The sequence below is a fragment of the Chiloscyllium plagiosum genome, unplaced genomic scaffold, assembly GCF_037043375.1.
Source record: "Chiloscyllium plagiosum isolate Xiang-an unplaced genomic scaffold, Cpla_swu_hap1 HiC_scaffold_34, whole genome shotgun sequence".
NCBI classification, from domain to species: domain Eukaryota; kingdom Metazoa; phylum Chordata; class Chondrichthyes; order Orectolobiformes; family Hemiscylliidae; genus Chiloscyllium; species Chiloscyllium plagiosum.
Genome location: NW_028270172.1, coordinates 17,488,318 through 17,513,152, shown reverse-complemented (window position 1 = coordinate 17,513,152; position 24,835 = coordinate 17,488,318). Strand labels below are relative to the sequence as shown.

General features: G+C 40.7%; 1 protein-coding gene across 3 annotated transcripts; it reads right to left on the bottom strand.

Annotated features, from left to right (window-relative positions):
• Positions 1 to 801: 801 nt before the first annotated feature.
• Positions 802 to 24,725, bottom strand: ccr9a (chemokine (C-C motif) receptor 9a). Of its 3 annotated transcripts, none has more exons than XM_087978524.1 (3): positions 24,629 to 24,725; positions 23,488 to 23,613; positions 802 to 2,949 (listed from the first exon to the last, which is right to left on the bottom strand). In XM_087978524.1, the coding sequence occupies exon 3, from the start codon at positions 2,929 to 2,931 to the stop codon at positions 1,840 to 1,842; it is 1,092 nt and encodes a 363-aa protein (XP_087834650.1). In that variant the 5' UTR covers positions 2,932 to 2,949; positions 23,488 to 23,613; positions 24,629 to 24,725; the 3' UTR covers positions 802 to 1,839. The 3 variants fall into 3 exon arrangements, with proteins under 3 accessions (XP_087834650.1, XP_087834651.1, XP_043575378.1); XM_087978525.1 differs by lacking the exon at positions 24,629 to 24,725 and adding an exon at positions 23,973 to 24,486; XM_043719443.2 differs by lacking the exon at positions 24,629 to 24,725 and having other exon boundaries at positions 23,488 to 23,886.
• Between the last annotated feature and the right edge of the window lie 110 nt (positions 24,726 to 24,835).

Sequence of the window (24,835 nt, the reverse complement as noted above, 5' to 3'; positions counted from 1 at the left end):
GGGGAAAGGTTTAAAAATGACATATGGGCCAACGTTTTCACCGAGAGGGTGGTGCGTGTATGGAATGAGCTGCCAGAGGAAGTGGTGGAGGTTGGTACAAACACAATATTTAAAAGGCATCTGGATGGGTATATGAATAGGAAGGGTCTAAAGGGATATGGGGAAAATGCTGGAAAATGGGACTAGATTAATTTAGGATATCTGGTCGACATGGATGAGTTGGACTGAAGGTTCTGTTTCCGTGCTGTACATCTCTATGACTCTATAACTGACCAGCAGAAGAAACCAAACTAAGATGATAAGCATGAGGCAAAACATATTTTAGGCAGGGAGTGATTAGGATCTAGAATGCTCAGTCAGATGTTGGGTTGGAAGCCAGTTCAATTAAGGCTTGATTGGGCTGAAAAACAAAGGGATTCAAAAGAGAATTCAGTCATTATTTGAAGAGAAATAATTTGTAGGCCACGAGGAAAAGGAGAGGGGGGAGTGAGATCTGCAATATGTTTCTTGGTCGGCAAATAGCTTCCTCATACACCATCTGTAATAATTGTTTATATAATGTTACTGCTACATGTTACAACAAAGATATTCTGAACTTTTTATTTGTTTAGTTTTCTAATTTTTTGTTTCCTGAGAATTTGAATTTGAGTATCTGTATCGAGGTACCTTTGTACCGAAGATGCGCTGTAATGTGGTGACTGTAAACTTTTCACTGTACTCATTTGAGTACATGTGGCAATAAAGCTAATTCAATTCAGCTAACTCAGATTGTGATTGTGAAACAAATGACACAACAGTGAGTCCAGTTCACAGATTTATTGTCAACATACATACAAATACACGAGTGATTACTTGGAATTCTTACAAAGTATTGAAGAAAACGTCATTAAAAACAAAATTCATTTAAAACCAGAATGAGATGGTCAAACGAACAAAATGCCGATGGTATGCAAGCTTACACTGATGAAATTTCCTCTTACCTTCTGTAAGAGAATTGCTGAAAGGTAGTTAGTTCAATTCCTTACTGTACCTGTCTATACACATCTGACCCATGTTCTGACACCAGATTCAATATTACATGTACAATGCATTTTTAAAAGTCACAGTATGTATCACCAAACAAAACGTTTAAAAATAACTTCCTTTCTGCCAGTGGACAAAGATTGCTACAAGTCATTGGCATGTATGCGGAAAGTTTAAAGTATTAAAATAGTTAAAAATCTAACTTCCTATTCAAGCATTTAATGCTAAAAAAAACTAAAACTCGCAATGAATAATTAGTAAATTTCAATGCACGAGTAATGGCCACATTACTCTGAATTTTCTTATTTTAAATAATAGTCGACTTTTGACTTTTCCCCCGTCGCTAGCCAAGAGGAGCTTTTGTGAGCGTTCAGCTCCCCAGCCACGAATTTATCCTGTGAAATCACTTTGTGTGTATTTTGCTGATAGTCATAATGGGGGACTCGTCATAATGGGGGAATTGCAAGTGCCAACCAGTTTCTTTTCTGTTCACCGTTCTGCTGATTCAGTCCTGAAGCAAGTTGTCACCACACCCCTGAATGGTTTCTTTCTGCAAATGAGTTCCAGGGTTTGAGGTTTGATTGAGACTTTAACAAGAGCAATGATTTTCCCCGTCCCACTCTAGTTGTCTCTCTGAAAACTGCTTGCCCAGATCTAATTGGTGAACATTGAGTCACGTTAGAAAAAAAGAATTAAAGCAATACTCTTCAGCTGTTTTGGCTTTTCAGGTGCAGATGTTTTGATTCAACAAAAAGGTGAATTCTGTAAATATTTGTGCTCCTGACTTGCAGCTTCTTCATGGTCTGTGAATGGTGTTTACAAGGACAATGTCCCTGTTGTGTCTGTTTCTGAATGAACAGAGCTGCGTTTCCATATCGTCTGTTGTGGTCTGCTAGCTCCCCTGAAATGCCGTTGGCCCATACAGCCTATATCTTTCATAATTCTCAACAAATCTTGTCGGAATCTAACGCCAAGAAATGCATAGAGGAACGGGTTCAGGCAGGAGTGCAGGAAAGCTATGCTTTGTGTGATCTGGGTGGCAATGTCCACATTCTTAAGCGTGCCGCAATCGGTGATTGTCATGTTGGCAGCGTCCATGGCTTTCACTATCATCATGCTGTTGTACGGTAATTGTGAAAGGACAAAAACACTCACCACTGTCCCTATCAACTTTATAGCTCGGTGCTTTTGAAAGCTCTTGGCCTGGAGCAGTTTCCAAATGATCGTGGAGTAGCAGAACAGCATGACAGCAAAAGGCAGGAAGAACCCAACAGTTATCTGCACTGCCAGCCCTGCTACTTTCAGGATGCTCCCGGGATAGTCTGTTGAACAGCTCTGTTTGCTCTCATTTTTCGAACTGTAATGAAAATCGGGGAGCGACAACAATATTGCAGTCACCCAGACTACTAGAGAGATTAGTTTGCTGTGAAGAAATATTTTCTGCTTTGAGACACGTGCCTTTATTGCTTTTACAATGGCGATGTAGCGATCGATGCTGATGCAAGTCAGCAACAGCATGCAACTGAAGAAGTTTATTTTGTAGAAGCCCCTGACAGTTTTGCACAGGATGTTTCCAAATATCCATCCGAATTTTGCGTCTAGAGCCCAGAATGGTAGAGTGCAGAGGAAAAGGAGGTCAGCGATGGCCAGGTTCAGAAGATAGACATCTGTCATGTTTCTCAATCTCTTGTAGAAAGCATATATCACCACTACCAGAATATTCCCTACAAAACCTAACAGGAACACAATGGTGTAGAAAGGTGGTGTGAAATGCTGGGCAAACTGTCTAACATCTGATTTCCTGCACATTCCACTTGATTCATCGTCATAGTCATACGCATGGCTGTAGTCAGGAATTGATGCCGAGGGAAAGTCTTCGTAGCTGCCATCTGCAGTTGTTGAAGCCATATCTGGTGTTCTTTTCTCCTGCAATTGAACAGACTATTGGTTAACTAGAGTAGCCATCGCAGTTAGACGATTAGGTTCAAGGACGGGTTTATTTAAAAGAAAACACAGCAAGGTTTATTCACATGGGAATAATTTCTTAAGATGATTTTACAACCAAAGCTTGGGTTACCAAGGTGTAGATTCAAATCTTTGAAATTTGCCTAAAATGAAGTTCTACCTTCAGCAAGAAAAGGGGCAACTTAGATCTTGAAAAGATTGAAATGATGCTGAAATTTAAGTCAATCAGTCACAAGCAAAATAGACAGCAAGAAGGCAGCTGGCCACCACATTCTCAAAGACAATTAGAGGTGAGGAATAAATTCTGGCCTAACCAGCAACACCTACATCACATAAATGATTTTTTTTTAAATATCATGTAAGTATCCATTCATTATTACTCGTTCCCAAGATATTGGCTGACAACGCCATCATTTATTGCCCATCTGTAGATATCCAGAGGGCAGTTAGGAGTCAGTCACATTGCTGTGGGTTTGGAATCACATATAGGTCAGGCCAGGTAGGGAAGCAGTTTCCTTCCCTGAAAGACATTAGTGAACCAGATGGGTTTTTCCCTGACAATCGATTCATTGGATTCTTAATTCTATTGAATTTTTATTGAATCCAAATTCCACCATCTGTTCCCAGAACCTGACCTGGGTCTCTGGATTAATCATCTAGCAATAATACCATTAGGTCACTGCCTCCCCTAACATCATAGAAGATCATACAGTGTGGAAACAGGCCATTTGGCCCAACAAGTCCACACCAACCCTCCAAAGAGTAATCCACCCAGTCCCATTCCCTACATTTACCCCTGACTAATGCACCAAACCTGCACATCCCTGAACACTGTGGGCAATTTAGCATGGCCAATTCACCTAACCTGCCTATTGTGGGAGGAAATTGGAGCACCCAGCGGAACCTATACAGAAACAGTTGCCCGAGGCTAGAATTGAACTCAAGTGCCTGGCGCTGTGAGGCAGCAGTGCTAACCACTGAGCCACCAGGTCTCCCATATTGTGAGGTCCAATTGACAAAGAGTCCATTAATTAAACAGAGAGGGAGGGTCAAGAAAAGAAATCACTTAGTCCAGATATCATGTCTCTTTGGGTCATGAAGGATGGTGGAGAATGAGTTCCTGATGAGCTTCAATAAACAATCTTAAATTTCTGGGAATATAAGCAGGTGTTACAGCGTCCATAGAGATTCAAGACTCCAAAGAAAAAGTATAATGGACTCAAGTGGACAAACAGTGGAGCTGGAAAAAGCACAACAGGTCAAGCAGCATCAGAGGAGGAGGGGAGTTGATGTTTCAGTTCAGAACCTTTCACCAGTGACCTCATCAGGGAGGTTGCAGCAGCAGATTTGCTTAACAATTTACAACCATCTTATTTGTTCATGGTATATTAATTAAATTGTGATACATGGTGAAGGGAATTTACTTACATACTGGGGTACACTTTTGAATGGCTCTTGTAATGCAATGGTAGTGTCCCTACCTCAGGCCTGTGTCCCACCTGCTCCAATGATGCATATTAACTTTTCTAAATAGTTGGGTTAGAAACTATCAAAAGGACTTACAAAGGGAAACTAGAATGTGTTATTTCTTGATAAAACCAAATTTTAATTTGGTTTTGTCAATTTCCTTTGGAGTTTTATCCTGAGTTACAGTGTTCCTTTAAGGGGCTTTCTGGCTTAATTTGGGACATACATTTTCTAACTAACTACAAAGGAAGACTATTAGAGAATGATGGCCACAGCAGAGGCTGGAATACATAATCTCCCCAAAGTACTATTTTAATCTAAGTTTAGTCTTTAATTACAGTACTCCTGTCATCTTTTAATTTGATCCTATTTGCTTTATTTGAGCTTCTCAAAGTGGAGGTGGTTTTATGGTGCAGTGGTAGTGTCCCTACCTTCGGGATAGAAAGTTCATGTTCCAGTCCCATCTGCCAAAGGGTGTGCCATAATGTGTCCAAACAAGTTGATTCAAATAGCTATAAAATCCTCAATGGTCTTGACATGGAGGATTTGAAAAGGATCTTTAGGGGTAAGTGGGTTCTTATGGTGTTGTGATAATGTCCCTGCCTCTGGGTCAGAACACCTGGATTCAGATCCAGTCTGCCCAAGGATGTGTACTAACGTGTCTGAGCAGGTTGAGTTTTTTTTTCAAGTCTATGAAGAGAGACTGATGTGTTGGGTCTATTGGTTAACATAGTGACTAGTATTCCTGTTTGTTACATGAAAGACCGGATTCACTTTCTGGACGGGATGATACTGCACTCTTTGGGGTTACCTATCGGAGGTGGGTATGTTTCCCTGTTTTAGTTAATTTAGTTTAATTGGTTAATTTAAAGTTATTCAAAAGAGTACAAAATGAGATTATCCAAAATCAAATTTATGTTTCGTTTGAGGATTTGGTTTTGTTGGAGCATCCCTTTATGGGCCTGCTGCTTGTTCATTTAGTTGTCTCATTAGTTTTTTTTTAACAAGTCTTGAAAAAGAGATAGTTAAAAATCATACAACACCAGGTTATAGTCCAACAGGTTTATTTGGAAGTACAAGATTTCGGAGCATTGCTACTTTGTCAGGTGGCTAGTGGGCCAGGATCATAGGACACAGAATTTATAGTAAAAGATTAAACTGTCATACAACTAATGCTATGTTTTGAACAAACCGAGATTGCTGTTAACTCTTAATCACTTTGAGTGGGCTGCAGGCTTTGATTCATTAATATGTAAATCCATGAACCTCTTTCAAGTCACAGTCCTGAGATAACAAGGTTTTACGAGAAAGAGGTAACATCTCATCTCAGACATTGCATTAAAAGTGTGAGGTCAGAGTCTGTCTGTATTCCAACCTTGGATTAGACTGGTTCTATTTCCAAAGTAGGAATTTATAACATGTTACATGGAATGACTGCCTATAGATTGTGTGCTCTTTGAACAAAATAGAACGTATCTGCAAAGACAAATCTGCAAATGAAAATTCACCCCATAGACTTATATGTGTGTGTATGGGCGTGAGGAAAAGTGAGAGAGACAGAGAGAGGGAGAGACAGAGAGAGAGAGAGAGAGACACAGAGAGAGAGAGTGTGTGTGTGTGTGTGTCAGAGAGAGAGAGAGAAAGACAGAGGGAGAGACTGTGTGAGTGTGTATGGGTGCATGCTTGATAAAGTATGATGGAGTTTATGCCTGTGAGAGGGTGTGTGTGTGGATGTGTGTTTGTGTGTGTGCCTGAGAAAGCGTGTGTATGAGAGAAGGTCTGCGTGAGTGTGTGTGTATAAGAATGTGTGTGTAGGTGTCTGTGTAAAGAGAGAGACTGTTGGGACACCGGGTTGGGAGGTGGCAGACATGTGGTAATGCTATGCTCTCTGAATAAACCCTCTATCCAAAGAAGCATACATGTCTGGTTTCATCTAGTTTAGAACTCAATTAATACAATTCTCACTCATGTTTGGTTTTTTTTATCTGCACAATGTGTATCTCAATCAATAAACTACTGACCAACCTCCATTTTTCCTATAAAAGGCCGATTTTTGACGACACATTTGTCAACCTAATCTCCAACCTTATCTTGTGCAATGGTTCAGATTTTCGCCTAATGCTTCTGTCCTGTGTTTGTAGCAGAGGTACAATTCTGCCATATTGCTAAATTTATTTCACTATTAGCAAAAGTTATTTTTAAAAATGAATGCTGTAAACCATGGAGAGGCATAGGAAGCTAATAGCTGAATTATTGGACAACAGCTTAATCACTACCCAATTTTAATCTAAAGTATTGGAAACACTCATCAAGTCGGGCAGGATTTGTAGGGACAGACAGAGAGTTAACCTTCAGGTCAAGTAATTTTCAACAGAACTGGAGGCGAGGGTACATCTTAGGAGACATTGAGAGCATTGATCAGAGAATTGCTGAACCTACGTCTACAACAAGGAGGAATCCAAAATGAGAAGGGTTAGTTTTAAACTGGAATCCATATGGAACAAGTCAGAACAGATACAGTGGCTAAGAAAAGATCTGGCTGTGGATTTAGTTTTAGCACACCCACGATCAAACATAGTACAATAAAATAAAAGACAAATTAAAAGATAAATTAAAATCTTGTAGATGAGAAGCAATGGATACTCGTCAGGGAGAAATGGCAGTAAAACTGGAAATCTGAAATAAAAACAAAACTCTGGGAACAGTCACTCGGTTGGGCAACATCTGTGGGAAGAACACAGGGTTAATGTTTCCGATCATTGACATTTCAGAGTCCTCTCAAAAGGTCAACAACCAGAAACGTTATCTTTGTTTCTGTCTCTTTCTCTATGAATGTTTCTAACTTGCTGAAGATCTTCCGCATTTTCTGTTCCCTATTACACATCTGCAGCATCTAATCTACAGTATTTTAATTTCGGCTTTATGAAGCTGCTATGTTCTCTTTGCTGTGTCTGAGGTGGGGGACTCAGGCGTAGCAACTGCAGTTTGATGTTGGCTACCATTACATTTTGCACAGATAATAGAATAGATTAGAATTCCTACAGTGTGGAAACAGGCCTCTCAGCCCAGCAAGTCCACACCGAGCCTCCGAAGAGTAACCCACCCAAACCCATTCCCCTATTACTCTACATTTACCCCTGATTAATGCACCTAACCCACACGTCCCTGAACACTATGGACAATCTTGGCATGGTCAATTCACCTAGCCTGCACATCTTAGAGCTGTGGGAGGAAACCAGAGCACCTGGAGGAAACCCATGCAGACACGGGGAGAACATGCAAACTCCATACAGACAGTCACCCGAGGCTGGAATCAAACCCAGGTCCCTGGCGCTGTGAGGGAGCAGTGCTAACCACTGAGCCACCATGCCACCATAATATACACAGCTCTGTCTGTACTCCTTGAAAAAAGCACAAAACGTTGTATTGTCAGCTCAATGTGGCTAATGGATTTAGAAGTACATTTAGGATAAAGTTCTTGGCAGTTTTCACTCTCCATGAGTCTGCATTTTGGTGCAGAAATTAATACACCTGATGTGAACTTTATGTCCATTAATTTGAAGTTTAAGCAATTTGGGAGGAAATGCAGCAACCAAAGAAGAAAGCCTGAAAGATCAGAATGGGATAGTGATTAAATTGTTGCTTTTGCCCTTCATCCACTAACCATCCCATTCTGTTGCATCTTTCCCGCAAATGAAAATGAGAAGTGAGAACTGCAGGTGCTGGAGCGTCAGAGCCGAAAAGTGTGGTGCTGGAAAAGCACAGCAGGTCAGGCAGCATCTGAGGAGTAGGTGGGTCGACATTTGGCATTAAGCCCTTCATCAGGAATGTGGGGAGAGGGAAGGGGCTGAGAGATAAATAGGAAGGTGGGGGTAGGGCTGGAGCGAAGGTAGCTGGGAAGGTGATAGGTTAATGCAGTTGGGAGTAATTGTGATAGACCGGTGGTGAGGGTGGAGTGGATAGGTGGGAAGGAAGATGGACAGGTCAGGTGAAGAGGGTGGTGGATCTGGGATAGGGGGAAGGGAAATTTGGAAACTAGTGAAGTCGATGTTGATGCTGTGTGGTTGAAGGGTCTCAAGGCAGAAGATGATGCTTTCCCAGTACCTTAAATGAAAATGTTTTGTTTCTACTGGTTAAAAAAAAAATAAGTTGAATCCATTGTAATCATTTACCATAGAATAGTCCAAATATAATAATAGTTCCTAAAACCAAGAACTTTTCGTTATTTTCAGGGGAAACCCAACTACGATGGAAATGATATTTTGACATCCAAATTTTTGCATTGTGCTAGTACACCCAAAGAGGTTCTGATGCACTGGCATTTCCAAATCACTGAAGCATGTGATATGAGTCACCTCAAGAATTATCAGGTCCCATTGCATGAATTCATTAGCAGATCAGTGGGTGCCAATAATCTGTGTATATTTTAAGTAGGTTTCCACAATAGCTGTGGCTACCAGTCAAGGGGACCTCTAAGGAAATTCATTCCCTTTAACTGAAAAAGAGAGACATATTGTTGAACTTTTCATCTTGCCCTCATCAGGATGAATGCAAGAATGACAAATTTCAAGCAATCACAATAATTTATACAGCTGGAGAGATCTCCCTTAATATTCATGCAGAATAGTTTGGCTTTGCATTGATAATCTTGCAAAGATGTAAATCTTGTGTGAAGGTTTATTCTGACTCTATCAAAGTAGAGATTATCTCCTCCAGGCAATCTCACTCCTGTTGAGTGAGTCTGCATTTACACTAAAGCTGCAGAGTCAATGGAAATTGTTTCACATCTACAGTTTAGCAACACTCTAAGTACACTGTGTAAATAACCCAGGTCTATACAGGTAACTGATCAAATTAAATGGCCAGAGAACATTATCAATGACCAGAACAAAGGCAATGCCGAACCAAACTATTACACGAACAATTTCTGTGTACTGTTTCGAAATATCAAATTTTCATCATGGCATTGTGCGCACGCTTATCTTAAACAATAGATGCAGACCACTTTAGTCTACATCATCACTGCCGTTAAATGCTACAGCAATTTCTTTTTGTACATTGGTGCTCAGTTAGGGTGGTTTTCAGTTAAACGTTGCATTTTTGTCATTCAAACCACTGTCATACAAAGATTTATAACCAGTCAGGTGCAGAGTTTGTGAGAACAAACCACAGGTTACCCACATCCTTAATGCTCTCAGTCACTCAGATCACCACATTGCGCATTGCATAACGTAAACAAGACAACAGGCTGAGTCCAGCTATGGAAATGATTTTTTTTTGTCTCATCTTTACTGTAATTACATCTGTCTTCAGGATGGTACTCAGACAGAAATTGTAATTTTGTAAAAAACCTATCCACTTATTGCTCTTTCGAATTTTCAGATCTTAATTGAATCTATCAGTGGGCCAATGAAAAACAGATGGGGCATTATAGGGCCATTATAGGAAATTTCAAGCAATCACAATAATTTATACAGCTGGAGAGATCCCCCTTAAAATTCATGCAGAATAGTTTGGCTTTGCATTGATAATCTTGCAAAGATGTAAAGCTTGTGTGAAGGTTTATTCTGACTCCATCAAAGGAGGAGGGCATTCAATCCAACAAGCTCGATCTGCCGTTCAACTAGATCATGGCATCTTTTACCTGAACACCATTTTCTGCCCAATCCCCATATTCTTTGATTACTTTAATATCTAGAAACTGATCAATCTTTCTCTTGGATATACTCAATGTCTGAACCTTATCAGCTCTGTGGGCTAGAGACTTTCAAAGATTCACTAGCTTCTGGGTGAAGAACTTCCTGCTTGGTTCAGTCCAAATGGCCTGTCTGACTATGCCCCTAATTTTAAATACACTATCAGGTCTAAATGGTGCCAAAGAGATGCCAACGTTATAGCTTTATATTTCTCCAATGCCGAAATAAGTTTGTCCATGGATCCATAGTTTGTTTCAGCTCTGTCCTGTTGGATTTTCCAGCCCTCCATTGGGTGAACCACCAGCAACTATTTCAGTTACGCAGCTGAACAATCTATTTCCTTTGTTGACTGTGCCTCTCCAGTACTTGGACGTGTTGATGATCGAATGTAAAGCACCTTGATAAGGCATCTTCAACTTTAGCACCACTCATAGGTTACACTGTGGCAAACATTACCCATTTTGTGTGCATCACTTTATTCCTACAGACAACACTAGTCATTGTTGCTTCCACATGCAAACTTTGCCCATCTCATTTCATATTCCTTGAGCCATTTCTTCAGAAGCAAAATGCCCCTCCTTACGTTTTTTTTTTGCCATCTACAAATTTGAAGAATTCTCACTGAGACTCCAAAATGTTATTGGTATAGTGCCAAAATGGTATTGAGGTAAATGCTTGGGAGTTACCAGCTGAACAATTCTTCCAGTTTGATCTTGCCTCATGTTGAATTGTTATGAGCTGGTCCTTTACCTTGTTATGATGGTAATATTACCATCCTGCACAAGGTACTTTTTCAACATTGCTATACATTGCTATATATTGTCTGTTGTACAATGAGGTTTACTATTGTAGTACGCCAGAGTCAGGGCAATTGTATATAAATGACCCAAAGTGAGGTACAAAGGGCTTAATTTATAAGTTTATTTACAGTGCAAAATTCAGTGAACAGTGAGAAGTAGGTATCCTGAGGACAAAGTCAGAAATAGAAATACAAGACCAAAGGCAGACGAAATTTAATAGAGAGAAATGTGATTGAAGATTTTAAAAATAAAATGAGCAGAATTGTCATGAATACAACTGTAACAGGGTGACAGGGACAGAAAGACCTGAGACTGGATTGTACGCAACCTGTCACAGCGGGAATCATGGTGACCAGCCCCTTGGAAACGTAGGAGAGAGGCCCCATGTCAGTTTCCTAGCAATGGTAAAACTTGACCTCTGGCCCCAGTCCCACCTTCAGATAAGTCAGCGGGTGAGGCAAGAGCTGACCTGGGATTCGCCACCACGGCCTGTGGGATGTTGATTAGGTTCATTACCTTCTAATTGACATGCATTAGACCCATGTCCTCCACAATTTAATGGCGGTTCAGAGAGTAACTAGAGGCCATACAGTTCTCTCACACCCTTAGAGGGCCATCCAGCAAACCTTATTGGGTTCTCCGGTGACTTCTCTAAACAAATGATCAATAGTCCTTTGTAATTGGACACTCAGTGCCCAGTTGGGAGACCCAACATTGGGCAGGTAGGTAGCCAATGACAAGCCACCCTCCGCCATTGCCTCATGTCCTACCTTTTCTCCCTTTCCTGCAACTCCCCTCATGCCTTCATTCACCTTTAGTCCAGGCTCCTATGATGACCATGGGCACTGTGCCCCAGTAACCTTCACTCCTGTTGGCACTGGTGCCATGAGGAACTACCATCGTCTGATTAGCCAACAGCGCTTGGAAGACAGCCTAGCACCTCAAACACGAGGGATGGCTTGATGAGACCACAAGGACATTGTTTTGCCATGCTTTGTGCACAGAAACAGTTGGAATTCCTCACTAATTCTCTGACCAGTGGGCTAGGCCGCTGTCAGCCCAACAGAACCCCAGTACCTGGTGTCACCAACATAAACCTTTGGAGGTGACAGGACAAATTGTAAAGGCTGCTTAAAAAGAAAATGCTTAATGCCTCCTGAGCTTTATAAATAGAAGCATCTCATGCAAAACCTTTAATATCACGAAAAGGTTATATTCAAAGTTAATATTGATTTATCATTGTTAAGTAAATTTATAGAACTGGGCAGTCAGATGGAGTTTAAAACGAAAAGATTGCTATGATTTAATGGAATAGCAGATCAGGTTCAAGGGCTGAATGGCCTGCATTAGTTCCTCTATTTCAGTGAGGATTCATGGCAGAGAAGGCAAATTGTAAACCATTTGCCATGTAAATAAGATTCTTCAAACTTCTTTTATCTCAAATATTTTTTTTTCCTTTTAATGTATTCAGTCTATCGAGTTTTAATATACTCAATCTACCAATGTTTCCCAGACTATAATTTCGTAAACTTGGATTCCTCAATAGGAATCTCCAGTTCAGTGAAAAAGAAGCAATCTTTCAAAACACTCTTTATAAATAACATCAGCCCTACCTCAAGATAACTTCCAACTAAATCTGTTCCATGGCCATTTTATTTTGGGTTTTTTTCAAGTATGTCATAAAAGCCCCATTTTTTTTTGATTATCTTTCTTCCGAACAACTGAAAGTACTTTGTTACCAGATGGTTTCAAGAATGAAAAAGACTAATCAGTGATTTTTGCTTCATGAGCATTTTCATGTACCAAAGGGGTTTCAATATGAGTGTTAATCACTGATTTTTACCATTGGTGACACACATTGCCCCAAATATATCCCTATCCCAACCAGGAGAGTCAGCTACAATAAGATCAGGTAGTAATGTGCAAATTGCAAAACGCACCTCAAAAACCCGGGCTTAGGTTGACCTGAACTCTGAGAAAAGTTACTTGACTTAACAAACAACTTTGACTGAGAACCTCAGCAGGTCTGGTAGCATCTGTGGAGAGAGAAAGCAGTGTTAACTGCTTTGTTCAGACCTGTTCTGAAGGAGGATCACTGGACATGAAATGTTAATTCTGCTTTCTGTCCACAGATGCTGCCAGACCTGTTGACTTTCTCCAGCAAGTTCTGTTTTCGTTTCAGATCTCCAGCATCTGCAGTTTGATTAGATTAGATTAGATTCTCTACAGTGTGGAACCAGGCCCTTCGGCCCAACAAATCCACACCACCCCTTCAAAGAGAAACCCACCCAAACCCATTTCCCTGCCCTATATTTACCCTTAACTAACACACTTAACACTGTGGGCAATTTAGCATGGCCAATTCACCTGACCTGCACATCTTTGGATTGTGGGAGGAAACCCAGGCAGACACAGGGACAATGTGCAAACACCACACAGACAGGCGAGAATCGAACCCAGGACCCTGGTGCTGTGAGGCAGCAATGCTAACCACTGAGCCACCATGCTGCCCCTTTGTTTATTCAAAGTGTTTTTGATTGCTCTACTGAAAATACTTGACCGTCTCAGCATAACCCTCAATCCAGCAGAAATGTATAGAGCTGAGCTAGAGACCACGGGCGAAGAAGAAAAGTCCGCTGATGACAGATATCAAATAGCTAACACAATGAAGAATCAGGCTGAATAGAAAAGATTGATTTTGATTTATTATTAATGTCACATATACCTAAGTACAGTGAAAAGTTGTGTTATGCAATGTTGTAGAGGCAGATCATACCATACAAAGATCATAGGGTCATAAAACAGAGTGAAGAATGCACAGTTCCGGCGGCAAAGAATGTTCATAAAAAGCAAGATCAACATTAGATTTGAAATTTGAGCGGTTCACTCAGAAATCCAGTAAGAGGAAGAAGCTGTTGGTCAGTGCTTTTTAAGCTTTTGTATCTTCTGCCTGACAGAAGAGGTCGGAAGAGATTATAACCAGGGTGGGAGGGGTCTTTGATGATGTTGGCTGCTTTTCCAAGGCAACAAGAAGCATAGATGGAGATGGTTCAGAGGACAGGTCAGAAAGCAAATAAGTAAAGAAAAGGCATGAGTAGAGACTAGCATAAAAGAGAATACTAACATAGTGGGTGGACAAAGAATGTGAAGAGGAGGAGTAGGGTCAATAAAGGGCCAAATGGGACCTTAAGCATGAGGCCAGGAGAAATAGTGAGGTAGAAAATGAATACTTTGCATCTAGGTCCACCAAAAAAAAATGTTGTCAAAGCCACCGTAACAAATATAAGAAAACTACGCGAGAAGGATCTAAATTTGATAATAGATGATATTGGTAGGATGTCTGTACATAATGTTAATAACAGCAATAGGATGAGCTGCATCCAAGGATGCTGAGGGAAGTGAGGGTGGAAATTGTTGAAACATTTATCATAATTTTCCAGTATTCCTTGGACTTGGCGGTGTGGCAGCTCTTGTTTAAAAAGAAAAGTGTACAGATAAGCCCACCAGAGACAGGTCAGTCAATTTGGCTTCAGTGGTCAGGAAACTTCAAAGAACAATAACTCAGAACAACATGAACAGCCACATCGCCAAATGTGGGTTAATTAGAGAAAATCAGCACACATTGGTTAGGGGAGAAAACGATACCAGAGAGGGTTGATGAGGATGTGCAATTGATATGGTTCTTGTGTCACCATAATCTTACCAGACCATAGGGCCACTTCATTTGCAAGAAGTGACTGGTGGTGATTTAACCAAGGGCCACCAGACCTCGTGTGAGGAAAGAGGTTGAGAAGGAAAATCCTTCATGGTAACCTCAAACCAGTGATGGGAATTGAACCCACACTGTTCTATAAACCAACAATCCATCCAACTGAGCTAAGCTAATTCCCTGACATGGTACATGGACTTTAAAATATGTTTCACATAGTGTAGTGAACTTGTGAGCTAACTTATAAAAGGGACAGTAACAAGATGGGTACAAAATTGGCTGAAACAGTTAAGTATTGGTTAATGGATATCTCTTGAGCAGAAGGAATGTCTGTCGTGAAGTTCCCTGGGGATTAGTGTTGGGTCCCTTGTTCTTCCTGTTACATATATTAGTGACTTAAATCACAATGTACAGGACACCTGTTCAAACATTGCAGATAATATGAAACTTGGAAGCATTGTGAACTGTAAGGAGGACAGTTTAGAATTTCAAAAGGACTGAAACAAATTGGTGACAAGTGACAGACTGAATTCAGTGCAGAGAAATTTTGAAGTGATTTGTTTTGACAGGAAGACCATGAAAGGATTGTATAAAACAGAGGGCATTCGACAGAAGCAGATAAACCAGGAGGGGATTTGTGCATAAGCCATTGAATATGGCAGGACAGATCAAGAGAGCAGTTACTACAGCTACAATGTCCATACTACAGCTACAATGTCCTAGATTGTTTGGTTCATAGAAGCCCTACAGTGTGGGGAAACAGGCCATTTGGCCCATGAGATCTACACTGACCTTCCAAAGCACACCCCACAAAGACCAACCCCTACCCCACCCTATCCCTGTAACCATGCATTCCCATGCCTATCCACCTCACCTAAACATTCCTGGATGCTACAGGGCAATTTAGCATAGCTAATCCACTCACTCTACACATTTTTGCACTGTGGGAGGAAACTGGAGCACCCAGAGGAAACCCACACAGATAGTCACCCAAGGGAATGGCACCTAAGGTCCCTGGCGCTGTGAGGCAGCAGTGCTAACCACTGAGCAACCGTGCCATCCCTACGGGTATAGAGTACAAGAGCCAAGAGATTATGTTAAACTTGTATTAGACACTAGTTTAGCCTCAGCTGGAGCAGTCCATTCATATCTGGGCATCCCACTTTAGGCAGGTAGTGAAAATATCAGAAAGGGTACAGAAAAGATTCACAAGAATGATCTCAGGGATGAGAACCTTCAGTTATGAAGGCATATTGACGAATTGTGTCTGTTTTTCTTTGGAGAACAAAAGGCTGAGAGAAGATTTGATAGGGGTGTTCAAAATTAGGAGGGACCTGGACAGAGTAAATAATGAGAAAACATTTCCACTCTTGAAAGGATTGAGAATGCGAGAGCACAAATTTACATTGATTTGCAAAACATAAACCAAAAATTATTTGAGGAAAAAAAGACATTTTGCACAGCGATTAGTTCAGGTCAAGAGTACACTGACTAAGAGTGTGGTAAAGGCATGTTCAAGTAAGATATTCAAAAGGAAATTAGATAATTATATGAAAAGGAAGACTGTGTATTTTAGAATTAGAATTAGAACCCCTACAGTGTGTGGAAATAGGCCCTTTGGCCCAACAAGTCCACACTGACCCTCCGAAGAGTAATCCACCCAGACTTAAGGGTTATGGGGAAAAGGTACCAAGTGGATTACTCAGAGAGCTGGAGAAAACTAATGGGCCAAATGGCCTTACTCTGTGTTGTAACAATTCTGTCTTGTTGTTGGAAGAAGATATATTTTGTCAAAACATTTCATCTTGCACTCATCAGGACATTTCACAAGAGTGCCAATTCAAGAAGAAAACAAACATAAGAAGAGTGAGCTGATTAGATGGGAAGCAAACAATGATTGGTAGAGACATTGCCGTGGAGATCACACCCAGTGATGGGGATTGACAAATAACTTCCAATCTTTCTTTAAATTGAAACCCAGTAAATTGACTGATTGATTTGGGTACTGTCCCAAAAAGTGAACCAGCGAACAGCTATCATCTCAATTATCAAGTTGAAATAGGCGCAGTGAGCTTGCATCTTTTTGTCTGCAAAGAACAGAGTCCTATACATTAGTCCCTGCATGTGTAACACACTGCAGGCCCACCTGACAGTCCTAATTTGGCTGTCAGCATAATTCTTTGCACAAAAGTGTCCAATTGCAGAATTACATTGAACATTGCATTGCAATTCTTTGCAGGTTGGTACAGTTACATGTTGTGAACAAGCCTAAAGGATATGCTGTTTGACACAATTTGCCAGTATTTGGGACATACAGCCTCCATATCTGGTGTCCCATCAGCACTAGAATTCCTGTACTTTATCAATTTGTGAGATAATTATTGGCTTTCCCCTTGAATTGTTATTCTTGCAAAGTATTCTGATGAATGCAAGATTCAACATTTCAACAAAATGTATCCTTTCTTTTAAAAGCACAGAAAGTGTGTACCACCAAATTTATTACTTTATTCTGTCACATTATTGAGTAATTAATTTCATTCATTGAATTACACAGAATGTGCAGCACAGAGACAATGAGGTTTGTGTTAATGTTTATGCTGAAAACAAACTTCCTCCTGCACCTAACTCCATCGGTACACCCTTCTGTTCACTTTGTCCTTACATGTTGATCTAACTTCTTCTAAATGAATCTGTGCCATTTGTCCCCCTATTGTAGTGAGTCCCTGATTAAGGGGGCAGAACTTTCTCTAAATTCTCAATGGTTTTGTTCAGGACTACCTTAAAATTATGGTCCTGATCATTGGTCTCTCCCATAACCATCTTCTCAATATTTCCTCATTAAACTCTTTCACTTAAACTGTTGCCCTCTATTCAATCACCCCTTCAGTCCTGTTCTTTCCACAAAAGAAGATACCCAAGCTCTTCATTTTCTCCCAATTGGTATAACCACTCAGTTCAGGTATAATCTTTAAACATGTTCTTCGCCTTACAAACAGTGAGGGAATCAGCTCCTACGTGTGAGACAGATCTGACTGAATTGACGCTTCATCGAAAGTTTTTCTGGCTTTTACATTTTTGTGTGAATTGTTGATTTTGATGAAGCCCATTCCATTTGTTTTGCATTAGATCAAGTTGTGGAATAACACTTAGCCCCAATATTCTGCATCTTCAGAAGCCACAACCAACTTTCTTTCTCTACATAGATTGGAAGCTGTTAAGCTCCTCAAGCTTCTTTGACGATGCAATTCATTCAAGGTGTCTCACCTCTATCCACCTGCCATTATCTTTGATACTCTTTCCGACAGCCATTATCTACTATTTTGGGTTTTTCCAGGCTCCTATCCCAGTCTATGCTTAAATCAGGTGGAAGAATGCAGGGGGGGTTAAGCAGTCTCTACCTGGGATTAGGCTAGTTTTATTCCAACATACTTGATGGAAGATTGGAACCAACTCTTTCAAGTTAGAAATTGAAAAATGAACCAGGTATCGAAGGAGGTATTGACAATTGGCTAGCTCATTAATGTCAGAGAGGGCTAAGTACTACCTGCTGGACTACAAGCAGCGAAGCAGTCAGGGGCTGGAGATGGTCCATGCTGGTCATACAACAGGAACCTTAACACTGCTCAATGTTAGTTAGCTACAATTTTACCTGGGTACTCCCAAGGAGTAATTCCATGCATATTTGAAACATCCTAAAACCAATTGTTGCAGACCTGTCAGACAATATGAAATGGGTAAGAAAATAAGTGGAGAACAAGTCACAAAGAGTCCATAAGGCAACATAGACAGGCTAGTTGGCTATAGTGTGGCAGACGGATTATTGAGTCAGAAATCATAAGGGTTTCACTTTGGGGGAAGGGTAGAAAAGCAGAATAATATTTAAGAGGAGAGTGACTCCTCAGTGATACAGAGGTATTTAGGTGTTCCCTGCATGCATCAATAGAAGTCAGAATTTAGAATGTAATTCTGAAGGCAAATACAATGTTAGCTTTTATTGCAACTGGTACAACGGTAGAGGGCATTCATGAGACCACATCCAGAGTATTGTTTTTGGATTTGCTGTCCTCATTTAAGAAAGGATATATTTACAATTGAGGCAGTTCAGAGGTTCCCTAGGATGATTTCTGTGACTATATGGTTGCCTTCTGATGGAAGATTGAGGAAGTTGATCCTACACTCATTGGCGTTTAAAAGAATGAAATCCAATCTTATTGGAACATATAAGATCCTGAAGGGATTCATCAGAATGGACGTTTAGAGGATGTTTCCCCTCATTGGAGAATCTAGAACCAGAAAGTGCAATTTCGTAATAAGAGGTCTCCCATTTACGAAGGAGATGAGGAGGAATTTCTTCTTTCAGAGATGCATCAATGTTTGGAATTCCCCACCTCAGGCAGTAGTGGAGGCTGGCTGATTATAAGTATTTAAGGTAGAGTCACACAGGTGTTTGTTCTATGAGGGAATGGGGTGTGAGCAGGAACTCAGACTGAGACCACAAACAAATCAGTCATGATCATATTGTACTGAGGGGCTAAGTAGCCTTCTGCACCTACCACTTGTGTGTTTTGTTAATGTCTGTCTCTGGGAACAGTGTGCCCTTTATATCAAAGCATTCTCTCCTCATTAGTCATTCTGTACTTTTACTTGAATACAGTTGTAGATTTTCACACTTATCAAACAGCCCGAGCCCAGTCCAAAGTGTGTCACCTCCGACAATATGGGGAAACAGTATTCTCTGCCTGACATTCAAAAGAAGTCCATGCACAATCTGGAAAAATAACAATTTTTCTGAAATGGAAATGTCTCCAGAAATTGTTGAGGAAACATTTGGCGTGAAATAAAATAGAGAGTGATGATCTGTGTGAAGATCTATTCTTCCTAACACCAGTAAGAAAATCAATCTGATTCAATTTGGAAGAAAGTGTAAAAATATAACAACAAATATATTCAGGCGTGGAGGCTGGGCTAGCCCTTCATCGCTGCTTTGCATTTCTCAGTCAATGTTAAAAGTGGGTCAGAAATGATAGCATGTACTGCAATGTTGTCTCAACATTAAACCTCTATGGTTAAGGCAGGGTATGAGGACCAGAACGAATAGAAAGCAAGCTGCAAAACAGGAAATGGAGAGTCAGGGTTAAAACTAGTTACTCAGCCTGGTTACAGAGGTTAAAACTAGTTACTCAACCTGGGTAATAGAGGTTAAAATGAGTTACTCAGTCTGGTTAATAGAGGTTACAACAAGCTACTTAGCCTGGGTAAAAGAGGTTAAAACAAGTTACTCAGTCTGGTTAATAGAGGTTAAAATGAGTTACTCAGTCTAGTTAGTAGAGGTTAAAACTAGTTACTCAACCTGGGTAATAGAGGTTAAAATGAGTTACTCAGTCTGGTTAATAGAGATTACGGGCATTAGCCCCCTGGATGCTGCCTGACCTGCTGCGCTTTTCCAGCAACACATTTCCATCTCTGATCTCCAGCATCTGCAGACCTCACTTTCTCCTAATAGAGATTACAACAAGTTACTTAGCCTGGGTAATAGAGGTTAAAACGAGTTACTCAGCCTGGGTAATAGAGATTAAAATGAGTTACTCAGTCTGGTTAATAGAGGTTACAACAAGTTACTCAGCCTGGGTAATAGAGGTTAAAACGAGTTACTCAGTCCGGTTAATAGAGGTTAAAACTAGTTACTCAGCCTGGGTATTAGAGGTTAAAATGAGTTACTCAGTCCAGTTAATAGAGGTTACAACGAGTTACTCAGCCTGGGTAATAGAGGTTAAAATGAGTTACTCAGTCTAGTTAATAGACGTTACAAAAAGTTACTCAGCCTGGGTAATAGAGGTTACAACGAGTTACTCAGTCTGGTTAATAGAGGTTACAACTAGTTACTCAGCCTGGTTACAGAGGTTAAAACTAGTTACTCAACCTGGGTAATAGAGGTTAAAATGAGTTACTCAGTCTGGTTAATAGAGGTTACAACAAATTACTTAGCCTGGGTAATAAAGGTTAAAACAAGTTACTCAGTCCGGTTAATAGAGGTTAAAACGAGTTACTCAGTCCGGTTAATAGAGGTTAAAATGAGTTACTCAGCCTGGGTAATAGAGGTTAAAACGAGTTACTCAGTCTGGTTAATAGAGGTTAAAACAAGTTACTCAGCCTGGGTAATAGAGGTTAAAATGAGTTACTCAGTCCAGTTAATAGAGGTTACAACGAGTTACTCAGCCTGGGTAATAGAGGTTAAAATGAGTTACTCAGTCCGGTTAATAGGGGTGTTCCTTAGGATTTTGGTACTGAAGCATCATTTGCATGAATAATTTGGATTTGACAATCAGAAGGAAAATTTCAAGTTGAAGTTGACTCTAAGTTGAGGACACAGTTAATAGTTGAGGGCGAGGAGGTACACGATAAGAAGACATTAACAAATTTGTGGAAGTACGTAAGTGAGGAATGAATTTGCAATAAAGATAAGTCAGTGCAAAGGTTCACACACATCTAGGTGAATGAAAGGGTAAAGGACCAAGAGCGAGGTACAAATTAAAAGCAGAAGGACAGGTTAACACAGCCAACGTACAAGCAAAGCACTGGAGTTCAGTTCCAGAGGTGTACAATTTAAAAACAGAAAAGTTATGTTGCTCTAGTTTCCTCCCACAGTCCAAAGATGTGCAGGAAAGATGAATTGGCCATGCTAAAGTGTTCAGGGGGATGTGTAAGTTAGGTGCATTAGTTAGGGGTAAATGTAGAGTAATAGGGTAAGAAACTGGGTCTTCGGTGGGTTGGTGTGGACTTGTTGGGCCAGATGGCCTGTTTCTACACTGTAGGGATTCCATGAGGCAGCACTATGGCTCAGCGGTTAGCACTGCTGTCTCACTGTGCCAGGGACCCGACTTTGATTCCAGCCTCTAGTAACTGTCTGTGTGGAGTTTGCACATTCTCTCCCTGTCTGCGTGGGTTTCCTCCGAGTGCTCCATTTTCCTCCCACAGTCCAAAAATGGGCAGGTTAGGTGAATTGGCCATGGTAAAATTGCTCATAGTGTTCAGGGATGATTAGGTTAGGTGCATTAGTCAGGGGTAAATGCAGAGTAGTAGGAGAATGGCTGTGGGTTGGTTACTCCTCGGAGGGTCAGTGTGGACTTGTACGGCCAAATGGCCTGTTTCCCCACTGCATGGATTCGATGATCCTATGTTAAACTTCTGTAGAATTTTGATTAGATCATAATCTAACTGGGTGCCAGACACAGTGCAAAAATCATTTATGAGGACAATAGCAGAGCCAAGAGATTGTAAATACTAATAATGTCTGATACGTACAGTAGCAGAAGGCTCATGTGAATCATTAAAGCAGATACAAAAAAAGTGTCTGAGATTTTAATTCTTAGTGAAACGTCTTCCTGAAATGTACAAAATCCTGAGAGAGCTTGACCTGAGAGGGTGGATGCTAAACAGATGTTTCCTCTCCCAGGAGAGACTGAGATTAGGGGACATGTTTTAAAAATAAGGGCTCTCCCATTTAACATGGAGTCAGGGAGATTCTCTTTCTCTCAGAGAGTCTTGAAGCTATGGAACTGTTCTCCCACCCCATTCAGAGAATGGCAGATGCAGGATCACTGAATATTCTTCAGGGCTAGTTAGATAGGGGGTCGATTGACAAGGCAGCTAAAATGTTTGCAGGGGGCTAGGAGAGGCAGCTCAAGGGCTGAATGGTCTGGTCCTGCTCCTAATACCTATCTATATACATATATCTCTATCCCTCCACACAACATCCAATCCTTCCTTACTACCATTCAGCGTTTAGTGGAAGAGACCTGTATCCTCTCACAGACCCACGCATCTCTCACTGAAGATTTTCATGCAGCAGGAAAATGCTGAGTATTCATTCTGCTTTTAATGCAGTGGTCGCAGCTGGAGAGCTTCAATGAGCTCCCAAAGCCGGTTTCCAGTCAGGGTTTTTTTAATTAAAGGTGTTAGAATCATTATTTCTTTTTACAAAATCTCCTCAAGTGGATTGAGAGTTGACCCTGATTCACAGAAGCACATGGTAACCACTGTGAAGGCAATAGCAGCAAACTCCTTGGAAAAGATGACCCACTCTTTATAAAAGAACGTGCCTGCCCCATTAAAATTACACAGTAAGCATGCCACTTTTTCTGTGGAAAATCGCAGAAAATCAATTCTCTTACAGGTTTATAAACATTCCAGCACCTTGTCACATCCCACTCTGCTGCCGAGTCTCCACACCGGTCCTGAAAGAAGGGTTTCACCTGAACTTTATCTACAGCTCCCCTTACACCCAGCCCCAATCCTGAAGAAGGTACACCCAAAACATTGACTTCTCCACCTCCTGTTGCTGCCTGTCTTGCTGCGTTCTTCCTGCTTATTTACCTTAGAGTTTAGCATCTACAGTTTTTTTGTCTCTAACTGAGTCTCCACACCTTACGTTATCCCACTTTTGCCAACAAAAGAAATATTAATGGATTTTATCTTAAAAATAGCTTGTGATCAAGAATTGCACAGTCAGAATTTTCCCCCACATGGAGTCATAGAGTCACACAGCACGGAAACAAACCCTTTGGTCCAACCAGTCTATGTCAAACATAATCCCATCTGCCCACTCCTTGTCCATATCTCTCCAAACCTTCCCTATTCATGAATTTATCTAAGTGTCTCAAGAAACGTTTCAATTTTTTTGCTTAACTTTTTTTTGGTAAGAGAATTGAGACTTGTTAAATTACAAATACATTACACACAGGACAAAATGCAATCTCAATGACATCAACGCTACAGGTTTCAGTCAACATGCCTGACCAAGAAAAGTGCTTTGACAAGTGATTGTTACCTTCAGGCCGTGCTGCTGCTGATGAACTGGACCTTCTGCAGCACACTTTGCCGATCACTGCCACTTTCAGCGGAATGGCTCCTTCAGATCTAGCTTCAGCTCTTTCGTTTGAATTCCCCGCTTCGGCTTGTGGGATATATAAAATGTTAATCAGCTACAATAACTCTGTCAACCTGCCTTTTGAATTTATGTGCTTAGAATTGACCACAGCGTGTGACAGCAGTACTGAACCACAATAACACTGTATCCTCCTTTGCTTTTGCTTCAAGCAGTTTCACAACGGTACAGCTGCACTCAATGTGAGAGCTTGTAATCTAACTAGCAAAAGGTGACAGGTTCCAAAGTCCCATACTTTGGAATGACTTTCATTTAGAATTCTGTTACCAACCCCCTCTGCTGAAAATATTGAAGACACTTGTTCCTTAATACATTCAGATATATTTATGCCAGTATTAGGAGGTCTTGTGGCTCAGTGGGTAGTGTACCTGCCTCTAAGCCAGAAGCTCCAGATTCGAGTTCCAGTCCAGAACCTGATGGCCAAGAAAGATCTGTTCGTAACATGACGAGTATCAATCTACAAATCCTTCCAGCCTATGCCAACGGCAAGTGGTAAGAGCGAGAGAGATTCCGAGTCAACCATACAATGGAAAAGAAAACTGCAGCCTCCATCATCACTGCCCACAGCTCCAGGTAGCAAGATACACACCAAACTACTTGTTGCAGGAACCCAGACTTTCTGAGTGATCTATAACACACAACCATTTGACACCAAACACGAATCTCCTCAATCTGTTAACAATGCAAGTACTCGTTTATGAAACCCCAGAGGAGATATTTACATAATTTACTTTTTTAAGCTCACAGAAGTTTCCTGCACTTATGTTGTTCTTACAGTCACTGTAATTCAAACAAAATCACTTCAGCAGCTTTCCCGAGCAAACTAGAAAAGTGTAAATGTTGAATTGGCAATTTTCAGAGGTCACCGATTTTACTTGTTGATTACAGACTCCTCAGTAACTTCCTTTAAATCCAAAGGCACAAGTTGTCTCAATGGCTAATACCTCAACTCTCAATTCAAATTGAGTTCCAACTGCATATAGTTGGAACATATGACTATATTATAATTAATGAATATCCTCACCATCTGTTCAAAACGTGATTACACTGTTCAGGCCCAACGCAGTTCTACAAAGTACTCCAAACTTAGCATCATCGTGCAACTGAAATACAAGTAAACATAATTATACTCTTCTGAATCAAATCATATTTAATGAAACCAATTTTAGCCCTTTGCTTGTGAATGAGCTTCAAGTGGAGTTTAAATCTGACGTTTGAGTCTGCAGCTCCA